A 15,868-nucleotide genomic window follows, 5' to 3' on the forward strand; every position below is an offset into this window, starting at 1 on the left:
CAGGGTTCAATGATCACTTTTTTTCCTGAAGGGGATGAGTTGAAAAGGAGTTCACCCCATTCCCATGAGCCACTAACCCATCCCCAGATATGACTGAACTAGCTGAAGATCAACAGCTCTTTGTACCTGGGGTGGTGGTATAAAAAAGCACCTAACAAAGCAAACTTGAGGGAGAAGTGACACTTGAAGGCACTTTGATTAACCTGGGCCTAAAAGTCCATTTTAAGTAATACCTGCTAATACAACCAACCACAGGGCTGTGGTGTCGCATGCTGGGATGTGCCACTCCAGCTCCTGTCTTTTCACCATCACACAACAGGTGATTCACCCTCTGCTCTTGCAAAAGAGAGGCAGCAAGTGGGGCAAATCCTGTTACAAACCCTCCCAGAACTACCCTGGAAAGGCATTGCTGAAGCTACCCCTAAAGTTTTCATGAGAGGATGATTCCCTCCAGCTGAAGTTCAACCTCACTGAATTAACTTACAGTTTAAGACAGAGGAGCTTCAAGTTCAGCCCTCTGAGCTCAGGCTTATCATTCTTTCCCAAGTCCATACAGCTCCTATCACATGGGGGTTCAGATCCCTTAGCTGATCACATTAACATCACTTAACCTGTCACAGAAACGAAGCAGCGGTGGCTGCAATTCCCATACAGTGACTGCTGATGACAGAGACAGTTAAAAGTACAACTCCTACCACAGTCCTGCTCTTAAGGATGGGAGGTTGGAAAGAAGACTCAGTGATCTACTGTTCATTACTTGACTTAGCTCCAAAACTTGTGGCACTGAGAAATGAATGAATACTGACAGAAGAAAAGATGACAGGGACTAGGAAATAATCTTGTTTGTGAATGTTGCATGTAAAGATAAAAAGGAGCCGAGATTAAGAACTGAAGTAAAGTCAAGAACTGAAATCAGTAACTGCTTGTGATGAAAGCCAAGAAATAAATTCTTATATGGTGGTGAGGCACTAGAATGGGTTGCCCAGGGAAGCTGTGAATGCTCCATCCCTGGAGATGTTCAAGGCCAGGTTGGACAGAGCCCTGGGTGCAATGGTTTAGTGTGAGGTGTCCCAGCCCATGGCAGGGGGGGTGGAACTAGATGATCTTAAGGTCCTTTCCAACTCTAACTATTCTATGATTAGCAAAGACTTGCTAAGACTTGCATTTTAAAGAAGCTTTTCTGAAATAAGAAACAAATCGGCTGGAAGAACATAAAATGGAAAGAAAATGAAATTTTATCTCCTTCATAGCTTAAGAAGTATTTGAAGACAAGCAAAGAGAGGTCATCAATCAAAGTCTCCTCTGTACAAAGGGGCATTACCAAGCATCCAAGCTTTAAGCCTTTACAGAGAGAGGCTGTGATGCTGAGCCTGCAGTCTGCAGTCAGAGCAGCACCCTCTGTAGCTCCACTGTGAGAGAACTTAAAGGAATAAATCCCTGCACAGGGAAAGGGGTAAACCCAACTGGAGTATGTAGGCAAAAAAACAGAACACCCAAACCACGACACCTGCACAGTGTATCTGCTGAAACCATCACTGCCCCTCACCAGCATAATAATCATACCACACATCACAGGAAGCTTCAAGTTAAACACAGCAGTCAAGAGAAGTCTGCCAGAGTGGCAGCCAGCACTGCTGGGGACAGAGGACATGCTCTTTGTCTTCTGCACTGCTCTGGTCTTCCTTTGGCTTTAGCACTGCAGCAAAAAGTAAACAGGTGTCTGACCTACATTAGTGACTAAAGAAGAACAGTACCTCTTATCTGGGACCATTATCACACCAAAGTGTTAAATACTCACTAATTAAATATTCACCAGCAAAAAACACAGCAGAGATTATGATACAAGCCAAGTGTCTGTTATCTACATGCTTGCGGATATTTGTTGTCTTTGGCTAGTTTTTAGTACCCTCTTCCAGGCTGTGGCAGCTACACATGCAATGAGCGCTAGGTATGAACCACTGTGAAAGATAAAGAGAGTTGATGGCACTGCATCAGGTAATTCCCACATTCTGAAGCATTACTGTAAAGTTCAGGGGTTATAAATGAATGTATTTTAAATAAGAAACATACTGATGGGAGAACACCAAGCCTGAGACACCAAGATAACTGGTTAACAACATCCCTGGTTCACTTTCTTAATGGAGATCATACTCCTTATGGAATGAACAGCAGTGCAACAGACAGCTTTACTTTAGCATCCTAATAACCTAATGTACTTTAGCATCCTAATAACTAGAAATGCACCTGACAGAAGGCTTGAAGAAGGCAGAAGGAGGAGGTGGGGGAGAAGGGGTATGATCTTACCCAGATCCCCAGCAGAGAGAAATCCAGACACACAAACATAGATTTCAAACCACTGTCAGGAGCCTGAACCAGAGGGAAGAGACTCACACTTGCTTATATGCATACACTTTAAATGAGAAACAAAGTTCTCTTTACATCTGGCTCTCCCAGTCAGCAGTAGTTGTTTCAGAACTGCAGGTATTACCAGGCCTTTGCCACGCATCACAAAGAACAAATATCAAAAGTAACTTCTTGTGTCTGAGTACTAACCAAAAAAACCTAAACTGAAACAAGGTCAACAGATCTGTCCCTTTTCAGCCTTACTTTTGTGCTTTTCTATGCTATCAGATTGTACACAACCAACGCATCTGAACACAACGTTTGTTTTCAGAAATTGAGTTTGTAAATCCGTAAAATGAAACCCAGATTCAAACTGCGTAAAATAAAACTTGGCTATTCTGATTTATGGATGTAAAGTGCAGCCATTACAGCTTAAGCTGTAAGCAGAATGAAGCAGTACCACTGAACAGCACGTACATGCAGCACAGAGCATATCCTGTATTAGAACCTCAACAGCTAAAAATTGGCAGTTTGGGTTGTATTAAATGTGTGCCTGCTAATACTTGCTTGTTGCTTGGTTGGTTGTTGTTAGGGCTTTTTGCTTGGTTTCTTTGCTTGTTTACTTTAATTCTGTGGGTTTCTCTGAAAGCAACAAACATTTAACTTGGGCTTGCAAATTTAACCTTCTGTGGAAATTGTGATCTCTCCACAGGAGAAGGCGGTACAACCCCACTTCGTTAGTCCAAACGCAAAGATGCCACTTACACAGGACAGTAACTGCCTCAAAACCAGGCAGTATGAGCATGTCAATCCCCCACCCAGTTGAACCATTTTTCCAAAACAAACATTTACAAATGTTCTGCTCACATAAAAATAAATTTTAGTTGCATTTAAAATCATTTGCATTTAGAATTTCAATTGCTTTTGCTGAACCCCTACTAGCACTGAAATCAGAATTTATGGTCAGTAGCAGTGTAATGAACTTATCCTGGTTTTATTTATTTACTTCTTAGAGCCATACCCTGAGGAAGGTTTGTGTTTCAATCATCAGGTCCTGCAAACTTCTGCTCCAGAGAGGCTTTACAGCCTTTATGTTGTGAATCGAGCTTCACGCACACACTGGGAGAGGACAGGCAGCTAAAATTAAAGAGGAATCTGACTTGGTTCACTGCTGCTATTTAGAAATCTGTGGGCAGCAGTAAGCCTAAACAGGTGCTTGGGGAAACCAACAACAAAGAAACATCAGGGCAAACAGGAACTATTAAAAGGGCAATAACCACCCTGGCTCCCGCCCTCCTTGCATTAGGCAACAGACAGGTTTCTGTCTTCCACCAACAGTGGGAGGGAAAATCAGGAGCATACTCCTCTAAAAGTAGAGGAACATGGAAGCTTCAAGCAGGGCTCAGGGCAAGAGCATCGCTGCATGCTCAGCACCAGAGGCCCTACTGGAGCTGAAAAAATAAAGCTGGAGGTTTCCAGTGTGCCGAGATGCTACTGGGCAAGAAATCTTCTGTTCTTAAAAAATACCAACCAAAGGGCACCCCATCCTTTGGGTAGCAGGCAACGCTGTGTTGGACTGCTCTACCCAACTCAACACTTCTGGTTTCTCACACACAAAAATCAAATTATGCATGTCTGAAAATGAAAAGTGAGTCCCCAAAGCATCAGTTCTGATGAGTGTCTGAGTGAATACCAAGCTACACTGCTGGTTTAGTACCTATCAAACCAGATGGGGTTTTCTCTGAAGACCACAGTAGTGTGAATGTGCTCTCTCCAGCTGAGCTGTCTGATACTGTACATAACCTACAGAACAAGTTCCCTATCAAAAACTCACACAAAGCTTTGCTTGGCAGCCCTACCTGCTGCTCCCTACCCAGCACTTACCCACCTGCAGTCCATGAGGAAGAGGATGGAGAGGCACATGGGGAGGCCTCCACAACTGGAGGCATGTTGCCCTTTCTCTGTGGTTCAGGCACTGACAACACCCCCAAACAACACCCTTCCCGATGCCATGTACATCACAAGTGCTGCCCCTTCCACCTACAGACTTGCTGCCTCACACAGAGCTACCACAGCAACTCAGCCCCAGAGGGGGAGCAGGCAGATTTTGCTGGCTGCAGGACAAGCCATTCATTTCTGGATGTGGGTGGCATGCATTTGCCACAGCTACAACCAAACCAGGCATCGACCCAAGTGGGTCAACTTAGTACAAACCTGGTGCTCAGGCTGTGCTGGAGACAGAAGTGAAGGTGACCAGTCAGGGACAACTTGCCCTCAAGTACTACAAAAGAGTCAGCATGTCAACTGTTAACAAGTGCTTTTCCATCATTCAATAGAACCAAGCACACTGCTGAAATGCCTCCTGGCTTCATCAGCGCTGTTGGACACACAGGAGAATGGATGCACACCAAGCCCATCTTTATCTCTGCTACACATTTAATCACTGCTGCAAAGCTACTGCCAGCAGCCACCCTGTAACCAGGTTTCTAATTTAACAAGGACAGAGAACTTCAGCTGGCACCTGCTGGGGTGTATGCTGAGCACATACAGGAGCTCACATCAGCCAAAGCAAGGCCTGTGCTTGCACCCAGCACTGCACCAGCAGAACATGCAGCTCCCCATCTTCCACTGCCTCTGCACAGCACAGCTCTGCAGCACTGCCAAACTCCCTGGTGCTACCACTCAGCTCCCTGGCTGCACCTGCCTCCTGGGAGCAGCACGCATGTTCCCGAGGGATTCCAACCACACACCTATGCCCTGCACGTGTCTTTGGAAACACTCCCACCAACATCCTATTCATGCACCACCACAAATACTGCAGCTTTGCAGAGGCCCCTACAATCCCCAGCCACAACTGCAGGGATTATGCTCCAGCAACTCCAAACCTAAACCCCACAGCACACACTACCTGCACATGACTGATCTCTGGGCAGGCCAAGCCATGGATTGCTCTTTGCAGCCCACAGGGCAGCACTGGTGACTGCTCAGTCCTGTCCACCAGAACAGAAACCAAACAAGCCAAAAACACAAAAGCACGCCCCAAAAGCCCTAAACTGCCTGTATTAGCACCTTGCTGTTTCTTTGATATCACCACACCTTGCAGCTCCTCCCATCACCAGCTTGACCTTAACCAGTAACATAATGCTCACACCAACACACGCAAAAGCAAGAGTTAAACTTCCAGTAACTATTTCAGCAAAGCAAACTACAGCTTTTATCAAGCATTCCTGCAAGTGGCAATAGCAGCAAGCCAGGCAGGGGAGGCAGCCCTGCCTGCTCCAGCAGCACAAATGTCAACAGTACATTTGACTCAACACAAAACTCACACAGGTCAGACACTACAACATTTGCAACATGTTCTGTAACAACCAGTCTGCAAACTCATGGCCACAGAACAATACTTCTGATGCCATGAAATTATATGAAAGGAAGCAAGGCTATTGTTGATAGGTCTAAAATCACAAGAGTCTGCACCTGGGAAGCGTTTAGGGGTCCACAAATCAACAGAGGTTGAAAACTGCTGCTCTAATTCAAAGCAGACTCTCATACAGACCTCTTCCACCCATTAACTTGGAAATCCTGGCAATGCCTTAACCACCATAAAGGATTTAACTCCCATTTTACTGAGTAAAGACTGCCTTGCACAGCACATATGGCTCTGTGCAGACAGAACAAAACATAGGTCATATTCATCTGGTATTAAAAATGGCATTAAACTCCCAGGCAAACTTGCTAGGATTTAGTTTTTCTTTAGGTGTTTCTATTACCTGTGCCTTTCTAAATGCCAGAGCAAGTAACTGGGGGCGGGAGGAGGAATACTATATACAAGCAGCTGTCAGTCACAGGCAAGAAAAACCAAAGTATATTCTAAGCAACTAGACTGGAAGTTGATCATCACCCAGAACACTGATTTTTGAGTTAAGAATGTCTTCTTAGTAAGTCCTGTCTTAATTATAACTCAGAAAATGTCACTTTTCTTTCCTTGGGGCTCGAGTACTCTGTTAACACAGTCAGAGTTGACCCCTCTGCAGCAACCTCCAGATTTGTTAACATGAATTAAGGAAAACAAACAGAAAACCTAACGTAATAATGGTTACACGTCAAAGTTCAACCCCACTTGTGGAAACAAGGTGCAGCAAGGTGCAAGGAGAAGCTGCTATACCGCAAGAGGCCATCAACAAATCCATGATGTCATGCAAAGCACCAGGATGTTGCCCTGAAGTTAATCATCACTGCTCCAGCATCAAACTGAGCCACAACCACTTAGAAGAAGCTGTAAGGGCAGAACCAGAATCACTGTACACTCAACAAGGTAAGATTTGTTAAGGGAAAAAATTATCCAAGTTCTGGGAGATGAACTTTTAAAAACAAATCCCCAGCAAGTTGATACAGAGACAGCAGAGGCAGCAGGCCCTGAGAGGCAGCATGCATCCTAAAAAAGCACCTATAAAAGCTGATTTTCTCACTCCTGACGGCTGTTTTCTTCCTGCAAGAGTAGCAGGCAATGTACTAAGCACACCACACTACAGAGCACAACTTCACTGCTGAACAGCTGAGCGAAGTCTACACTCCTCTGGCAAAAATCTTCACTGGAGACTTGAAATATTTATGACTGCGGACAGTATGTGAACCAAGACGTAGCCTTTCTTACTCCAGCTTTAAAACTAAGTTTTAAATATAGAAAGCAGAAAAACATGGAGGTTTCTGCCATTATATTCAGCAAAACCTCACCTTCAGGGCTGTCCAATCGTCAAGGAAACACCTCTGGTTTTGCTATTTGCACACACACAATGTTCAGCTTTGTAAAGCTGCACAGCCCCACATGAACTGTCATCGATCATTCACATTTCACAGCACATGACACATAGCCAGAACATCCGTATTTTCTAGAGAAACCAGGTTCTTTTCTGTAACATCACCTACAGGAACAGGCATTTTGCACCTAATCAGCAACACAAGATTAGAGAACATACAGAAATGAAAGAAGGGAAGAAGAACAATTGCAGCCAAATGTTAGAATAAATACTTCCAGGATCCAATCTGCTGTGCAGAGCTCCAGATCCTACTCTGTGCTAAAAATCCCTGTTGTCACTCAAAGGGAGCTGCTCCTCCTTGCACCTAGGGAACACTGTCCTGCTGTGACAGCATCTTAACACTCACTGCTCACACCACCACCACTGCAAGGAAGAGGCAGTGCAGTGCCATCAAAGCATGAAAGCACCACAAACTCATTAAGGACCTCAAAAATTTATGGTCGAGCAGTAACAGCCGAGACAGTGCCATAACCATGGAAATATCCATTCTTCTGGATGTCCACCACAGCTGAAGTCCTTTTTGAGTAAGTTTAGAGCTGTAAGAGACATGAATGCACTTCAGTAGAGGGGCCCAGTGGATGCCAGCAGCCACAGCCAGGGGAGATCCAGCTCTGTGCTCACAGCATGTATCTTAGTGGCAAAGAGGAGTGTGTGCCAGATGGGAAGCACAGGGACAGCAGTGCGCCTAGAGCCTGCTCTCACCAGGTGCACAGAAGGGGAGACCATGCCCACAGGAAGTGCAGACAGCCAAATGGAATTGATCTCTCCACCAGGAAGATGTCAACTGACCAGGGAAATATATGTTCCATGCTCAAACAAACCACTGCCATGCCTATTGTGTCTCAGGGATATAATATTACCAGTCGTTAGTCACACCTCGAATCAGTCTGTAGTAGGAGACTCTTTCAGAACCGCTTGCAGGAGTAACGCACATCACGTGGCAATGGTTCCTTCATTTTATTTTTAGCAAAGAGAGAAATGGCATTACACATCTCAGTTGATAAACAAAGAACCTGAGTAACTCTCACACAGGGACACATACTCTTTATAAAGAGAGTACTCTCCCCACAGCTGCAGACTGCAACAGAACTCAAGTTCGTCATGGCTTAATTGTACGCTTAAAGAGGGGACTTTGCTGGCTTTCAATGCTTTTAACACATACGGTGTGGTTCTGGTAAAGTAAAAACCTTCCAGTAGCCCTACACACATGCCTTACTCATTCCTTACATCCAGCCACTGGAAGCAGCCATCCTTCGTGATGAAAGATGTGGTTCTGGATTTCCCTGTACCTCATTTCATCACTGCCATTACTTGAATATCACACGCCTACAGCACAGAGCTGGACAAGGAAATAGTATGAGAAGAATGAAAAGCAACATTGAGTGAGTGCCACAGGCAAGCTCTGCAGATCCTGCAGCCTGAATCCATCAGCATCCCATGGAAAAAACAGCTTATGAACGTTTAACCGGGATCATACACTGCAAAACATGCATGCACCAAGAGTGGCACAGACGTACTTGAATCCAACAACTCTCTGATTCCGAGTGCTCAACTTTGCAAACCAATGACTCTAACATGCTTTGTGGGTAGCAATTAAAACTTAAAAGCAAAAGTCAAATAATAAAGCACCAAAAATTACATTAAAAAAGCAAAATTTCATCATGCAGGTTCCGCCAAGAGACACATCCACCTCCCGCTCCACAGCAACTGAGTTCAAGAAAGACCCACGTCACTCAGACCCTATGTGGCTGCACCCACCCTCCCCAGTGCTGGAGACTGGGCCTGGGCCGAATTCTCCCTCTTAACTCTGCATAATGCTGCCCAGGACTTCTTCAACTCATAAAGGCCTGGAAAGCACTAAAGAGAAGCTCATGTCAAGATGGTAAAGAACAGAGAGATTAAAAAACAGCCTCCTGTTTCAATTTAAGTGGCAATAACCCAAAACACATGCACAAGGAAGTAAGCCAGCAGCTGCCAGCAGTCACTGCACCATCACTTCTGGAGCAGAAACAAGACCCAAGAACCACTGCTGTAAGTTTCTTCTCTCCAACACAAAATCTGTCAGTGGCTGCTGGGATCATGGGGAGCTTCAGTCAACTTTAAGATTAACTTGACACTTAATATAACTTCACTTCACAATATGCACATCCCTCTTTACAACTGAATGCTGTCTGAGCAACCTCTTCCCTGTTTGGGGCAACATTTGAGTACAGGATGCCAGGGCTATTGACAAATCCCCATGCAAAACAATACCTGCCACCCAGAGGCACTACTTAAATGCTGAACTTTGCATCCCACTAATGACTAAACCCAAAAGATGGCTCTTCAGCTGGAAGCACTCCTGACTTTTGGAAATCAGCATTTTCAAAGCAAGTTCACAATGACCTAGTGAAAAATTCAAAGCCTGCAAGGGGCAGACACAGAAGTCTCAGATACATGCAGGAAGTTTGAGCAGCAGCTAAGCTTCAAGAATGAAGGCTCTGAGAAAGTCTCTCTGTAAGGTGGAGGAGCCCCATCATCAGGCTGGGTAAAGGTTACTACCTGAAACAGTAGCCCAGCTGTGACAAAGCACCCTAAATACATCAGTGCATAACTCCCAGGGGTTTGTGGCTCTCCAGGATGTTTTTTTCGTCTAAGTTTTAGCAGGCTCTCAAGGCTGGTTCCAGTTACCCAAACACTAATGAAGCTGGAATTAAATGCCGACATCCATAAGTGATCTCAGGAGCAAACCTGATTATTTCCAGTTACTATGTCATGTTTAACAATTAAAAGATTTAACTGTCACATTGGTAACTTGGCAGAGAGAAAAATCCCCCTCTTCCCATGCCACAAGCAGACGGCTAAAACGAAGGACCACTCAGACAACCAGCACTTACTAAAGGAAGAATTCAACACGTGAGAAGGACCCCAGGCTGCCTAAAAAACGCTATTCTTTGTATTTTCTTTGAATACAGCTATGCTTTTAAGTCACCAGCCCAATTCAGCACCACTAATGTACTCTGGCAAACATTAAGGCGGCTTTATGGAAAAGTCATCCCCTCGATGCATATTCAAATAATAGGCTCAATCACTAAGTTTTGTCACCGTACAAGCTGCAGTTCTGTGAAGCACGTTGTAAAGCCACTGATAGCAGAGGCAAGTGTTGTGAAAGTACCTCTGCTCGCTTCTGTTTACAAAGTGAGACCCTCCCACAACCGCATCACTGAGCACATGTCTGCTGAAAGATCCCCGCTTTGCTCTGCAAAACAAAGCTAAGTGTGTGCACAAACCTCAGCCCAACAGCAGCCTCTTACCCCCAAACACTCAAAACTGAGTATCCACAAGGAGAATGACTCTTCCCAAGGAACATTCAAGAGGATCCACAAGCCAGAGCCGAGCCTGACAAATTAAGCTGCTGTCAGCACCTTCCTGAAATCACCCCTTTCCTGGGACAAGTGTTCCCCCTCCTCCAGAGCACAGAGCAGGAACACTGCATTTTCCCAAATGCACCCAGGTGAAAGCAAATATTTCTCCACAAGTGCTGCAGGCACCAGTAGCATCTGTCCGGCATCAGCAGCTCTACTGAAATTAAAGAGAGCAAGATGGTTTTGGTGTCAGTGCTGTCACATGTGTTGATTTTCACACCCTGCATCAAGTAATGCTTAACACCCAGAGCATCCTCCAGTAAGGAACCTTAAATTTGCCAAAAACATATCTAACAAATACATAAAAAACTAATAACACCCCCCAAAAAAATACGCTTAAGAGCTGCAAGAAATATACATACGTATCTGCAAATAATAACCCTGAGAACGACCCAGAAATAGTACTTCCGTTCAAAAACGCATTTTACAACGAAGTTGGATGCGGCTAACTCAGAACTCTAAAAGTTCAACCAGTTTTGCTTCTTATTAAGCATATCAGAAAACAAACTAAAGGAATTTGTAAGCCCAGAGAGGAAAAGAAAACAAAAGCCAAACTAGCAGGCCAGGTTTCGTGGCCGTGGTCTGTCAGGCCGTGACACGGCCCCTCCCTGGCCACCGCTGAAGTCCCACAGCTTGGATACCTCCAGCCAGGCCAGACAAAGAGCCGTCTGACAGCGGCACAGCGGAGCGGGCAGGAGAGGGGAAGCGCACCTCCTGCCCTCCTCATCTGCAGTGCGCGCAAAGGAAAGGAAAAAACCCCTTGTAATGGGGGAAAAACTCCACCGAACTTCGCGGCGATCCGCTGCGGTGATGATGGCTCTTACTCCCGAGGGGGAAAGAGGCCGCGGAAGGTGCGCGGCAGGGCCTGCTGACAGCCCGCGCTGGCAGCTGGCCCCGCTGGCCCCGAAGGGCTGCGGCCGCAGGCTCCGGCCACGGCGCCTCGGCAGGGTCCCCTCGGCAAGATGGCTGCCAGCGCTCGAGGGTGCCGGCTGCGAGGGCGCCCGGCCCGGCCCTGCCGCACCGCGCCTCGCCGGCCTCCGCCGCAAAATGGCAGCGGCCACGGCCCCCCGCCCGGCGCCTCCCTCCCCCCGCCGGTACTTACGAGCTGCAGGGCCGCGGCGGAGGGCTCCGGCTTCTCCGCAGGGCCGCCGTCCGGCACCGTAATCGGCACCGGCTCAACCGGCTGCAAGAGTGGCGGCGGAGGGCTTCCGGGACCCTGCTGCGGCCCGGAGCGGCCTCGGCTCCGGGAGACGGGCTCGGCCGCCTCCTCCTCCTCCGCGTCCACCTCCTCTTCTTCGTCGTAGTCCTCGTCGTCTTCGTCGTCCTCCTCCTCCGGCGTCTCAGTGTCCTCCTCCTCCACCTCCTCTCCGCCGTCGTCCCGCAGGAGCAGGGGGAAGGCCAAGGCCCCGCGGGGCGCCTCGGCCGCCGGTCCGGGTCCGTCGACGCCGGCCGCCGGGTCCTGCGCAGCGGGGAGGCGGGGTGGAGGTGAGCCGGGGTCGGGCAGGGCCTCAGCACCGTCGGCAGCGCCGCCGAGGTACTCGGCGTTAATCATGGAGGCCAGGTCCTGCAGCCGGCGCAGAGGGATGTAGCAGGACGAGGGATCCTGGCCGTACACGGGCTTGGCGGCCGCCAGCTGCATGGCGGGCGGCTCGGGGCCGCCCTTGGCCTCGGCTGCCGCCAGCGAGGTGCCGAAGGGGACGAGGCAGCTGCGGCGGCTCACTTCGCAGGCCTGCTCCATGCCGGGCCGCGGGCATCCACCTGCGGGCACAGCACAATGGGGTCAGCACTGCCGCCACTGCCGCAAAATGGCAGCCGCGCCCGGGGGCCCTCTGCGCTCCGCCGGCCCCGCGCGGGCCGACGCCGTCGCCTCAGCGCTAGGCCACAGGCCTCGGCCCGCCGCCCGGCACAGGCACGACACGACTCCGGCTGGCTTCGGGCCCGGCAGCCTCGCCCGGGCAGCTGCCGCTCACCTGCGGCCGCCGCGGCCGGCTCGCCGCCTGCCCGCGGTGCGGGCCGAGAAGGAGACGCGCCGACCCGGCCGGGGCAGGCCCCGCCAGCGCCGCTCCGCCGCCTCCCTCCTCCTCCCTCCCCCGCATGCGCGCGCCCGGCGCCGCCATCCCGCCGGCGCGCGCGACCCGCGCTTGCGCGCGCCCCCCCCGCGCCCGCTCTTGGGGTTCGGCGGCGGCCAATCAGCGCGCGCCCGCGCGAGCTCCCCCCATCCCCTCACCCCCCCCCCCCCCGCCATCCACGGGCGGCCCCCCTTACCCCCCCCGTGCGCGCCGCCACCCCGGGGTACCCACACTCAGTGCTGCCCCCCCCCGGTGTGCCCCGCCGGGCCCGCTCCCCCCTGCGCACCGGACACATCGGCTCGGCCTCGCGCACATGGCGGCACACCCGGCCCCGCTACCCCCATCTCAAGCGGTGCTGGGGGCACCGGGCCTCGCGACGGGACGGGGCGGGCCGGGGCGGCCAGGCAGTGCCTCACCTGCGGGCCCCGGTGCCCCCGCCGGCCGCTGCCCTCCCCCCCTTCCGTTTCCCCTCCCGGTCGGCCGCGGGGCCGGTAGGCAGGCCGCGGGCCTGCGAGCGCCCACAAAATGGAGTCGCCAGGCCCTGCGCCCCGGCGGGGCATCCGGCGGCTGCTGCCCAGCGGCACGGACAGCCGGCTCCGCCTCGGTCCCGGTCCCGGTCGCAGCGGGCAGCCATCGGGGCGGGGGTCGCGGGCCGCCGCCCTCCCCCGCCGGGCTCGGGTTACCCCCTGCCATTGTCCGCCGGGCCCGGCGCCCCGGCCGCGCTCCCCCCGCCGCCCACCCGCGGGCCGGGCCGTCGCCCACCGCGGGGCCCGCTGTGCCGGGCCGTGCTGTTGCCGAGCCTCGCCGAGCCTCGCCCGCCGGGAAGCGGCGCCCGGGCGCCCGCGGCCTGGCGTGTCCTCGCCGGGGCTCCGCCGCTCCCGGACAGCCAGCGCCGCGCTCCCGCCCTCTCTCCCTCCGCCGAGCGGCGCGCCGCCGGCCCCGCGCCCGCCCGCTCCGCCAGGCCTGGCCGCCATCGGCGCCCACCGCCTCCTCCCCGGCCGGCCGGCGGCCCCGCGGCGGCGGCGGCTCCGTCGCTACCTCCAGATGGGGGCCGGGGTCTCCGCCGCCAGCCGCGCGGGTCCGGGCGCCGCGCCACGCCGCCGCCGCACCGGCACGGCTGGGCAGGCACGGGGCGGGGGCGGCCGGGCGGGGGGCAGCGGTCGGGGCAGCGCAGGGATGTGGCACCGGGGCGGTGCTGCCCGGGCTGCGCAGGGGGCAGGGCAGGGCCCGGCTGCCCCCCGGGGTGCCGGGCGGGGAGCTGGGTGCCGCCGCGGGGCTCGGCTGCGCGCTGCGCTGCCCGGGCGGACCCGCTCCCCCCGCCCGCCGCTGCTCTTTGTTCCCCCCCACCACCACGATCGAGCCGTGCGGGAGCCCCTGACCGTGCCGCCACCGCCTTCCCCACGCCGGGCAGGGGCCCCGATCAGCCTCTCTGCACGCTGCGGGCGGCAGCACCTGCTGCCCGGCACTCGCTGCCCGGACGGGTGCTGCCTTCCGCGCCGAAAACACCGTTCTGCAGCGGTCGCAGGTTGGCACCTCAGCGGGCCTGCGGGATCCGACCCGTGGGCATCCCTGTGCCCTGCCTGCGCCTTGACCGCACACGTTGGCAGCTCCTCCAAAGGCTCCCGGCTTCCCCCTCTGGCCCTGCCCTACCTGCAGCTGGCCATGGGGCAGCTATTCTCCACCAGCACGTGCCCCAGAGGGGCTATACCAAGGTCCGCAACCCCATTGTCTCCCCACTGTGTGCAGCCACCAGGCAGACACTGCCATGCTCAGTCCCAGAACATGGCGTGATGTGACCTGAAGCTCCGCGGTCAGAGGTTTTGCTCATTACACTTTTCTACCCCCAGGGTCCCAGCCCAGGCCTCAGCCAGTGGTACCCAACCCACCATGGGCCATCTTGCCCCAGTGCCCATGCGCTGCAGAGACATGGAGTTGCAACGGCTCAGTGCCCAGTGCTGCACACGCTCCACACCAAGGCCTAGCATCCATGAGGCCTTATTCCCAGCGCCTGGTATGGCCGGGGTCCCGCTGTTTATGCCTAAGCAGGGAAAAACCTTGGGCACAGCCTGTCTCACCGGGATGTGCTCCAGCTCCAGCAGCCGCACCCCGGCACACCCAGGCCAGGGCCCGGCAGCCAACTTTCCCCCCTTCTCTCCGGAGCAACCTGCCCCACACGTTTCCGCCACGTTCCCAAAATAAAGCTAATAGTTTATTTATAAGTCCCCCGGGGGTGGGGAGGGCTCTGCACAGGGCGGGAGCACCCCATGGTGCGGTGCCTCCCCGCAGCCTAGCGCCCCAGACCCGGTGAGTCAGGGCTGCCCTGGTGAGAGGCTCAGGACTGTCCCAGAGCAGTGGAGCTGCATCCCGGGTCTGACCATCACTGCTGCCCTCCCCCTGTTCATGTGTCCCCCTCTGGTGCTGGCTGAGTGAGGAGAGCCAGGGCCAGCAGCAGGGCCTGGTGCTCCCTAGGTGTCCTCCCCCGAGGCTGAGCCCCCCACTCCTGGCACAGCACAGCCCAGCCCCACAGGCACCGGTGGGCAGGGTTGTACCCCTCGGGCTGCGGTGACTGGGTGGCTCAGGCAACCCCAGACGTGTCCATATCCCTGCAGCAGTGCCTCAGCGGTGCCCAGTGCTGATGCCGCCGCCGCTCCCCAGCACCCACAGTTACTGGTGCAGGGAGGAGCAGGGCGAGGGTGGCTGGGTGCCCTCAGACGGTGCCCTCAGATGCACCCCCCTTCTGCCGCGTCCCCTCTCCCCGCGCCGTGGCCAGCACCAGCAGGCAGGGCCCTTCCGGCCAGGAGCAAGCAAATGGCATCCCGGTTGCGCTCCCGCCCGGATGTGCGGCACTGCGGCAGCACGGGCCGGCCCCGCCGCCATAGCGCAGCGCTTTGTCTGCGGCTCCGGGGGTGCCCTCACCGTGGGGACCCCGCTGCCGGGCGCTGCCTGCGAGCCACGCCCCGGCGGCGTCAGCCGAGCCCCCGGCCCGGTCCGGCCTCGCGGAGCGCGGCGGGGCCTGCGGAGCCCGACGGGGTGAGCGCGGAGCCGCGCGGCGCTGCGGGCTCCCTCTGCAGGCCCCGGTCGCTGCGCGCAGCCCGGCCCCGGGCCCCTCGTCCCCCCGGAGCCCAGCGCGGGGGGAGCTGTGGCGCACGGGGCCATGGGCAGCCCGGGCTCGCTGCGGGCGGCCCTCGGCAGGTGCTCGGGCGCTGCGGGAGGATGGCGGCGGAGGGGAGCCGAGGGC

General features: G+C 53.9%; 2 protein-coding genes across 5 annotated transcripts in view; one reads left to right on the forward strand and one right to left on the reverse strand.

Moving 5' to 3' along the window:
* Positions 1–12,625, reverse strand: part of NSD1 (nuclear receptor binding SET domain protein 1) — a 63,585-nt gene extending 50,960 nt beyond the window's left edge. For 3 of the 4 annotated variants that reach the window (XM_065690275.1, XM_065690274.1, XM_065690272.1), the window contains exons 1-2: positions 12,532–12,625; positions 11,664–12,319 (exon numbers count right to left, since the gene is read on the reverse strand). In XM_065690275.1, coding sequence (XP_065546347.1) covers positions 11,664–12,299 — 636 coding nt within the window. In that variant the 5' untranslated portion in view covers positions 12,300–12,319; positions 12,532–12,625. Of the gene's footprint in view, positions 1–11,663; positions 12,488–12,531 lie in introns of those variants that run through there. The other variant, XM_065690273.1, reaches the window with a different exon arrangement.
* On the forward strand, positions 12,336–14,426 carry LOC136020103 (basic proline-rich protein-like). The gene has a single exon (XM_065690830.1). The coding sequence runs from the start codon at positions 12,336–12,338 to the stop codon at positions 14,424–14,426; it is 2,091 nt and encodes a 696-aa protein (XP_065546902.1).
* Positions 14,427–15,868: the final 1,442 nt, after the last annotated feature.

Source organism: Lathamus discolor, chromosome 10 (genome assembly GCF_037157495.1).
Source record: "Lathamus discolor isolate bLatDis1 chromosome 10, bLatDis1.hap1, whole genome shotgun sequence".
In the NCBI taxonomy this organism is placed as follows: Eukaryota; Metazoa; Chordata; class Aves; order Psittaciformes; family Psittacidae; genus Lathamus; species Lathamus discolor.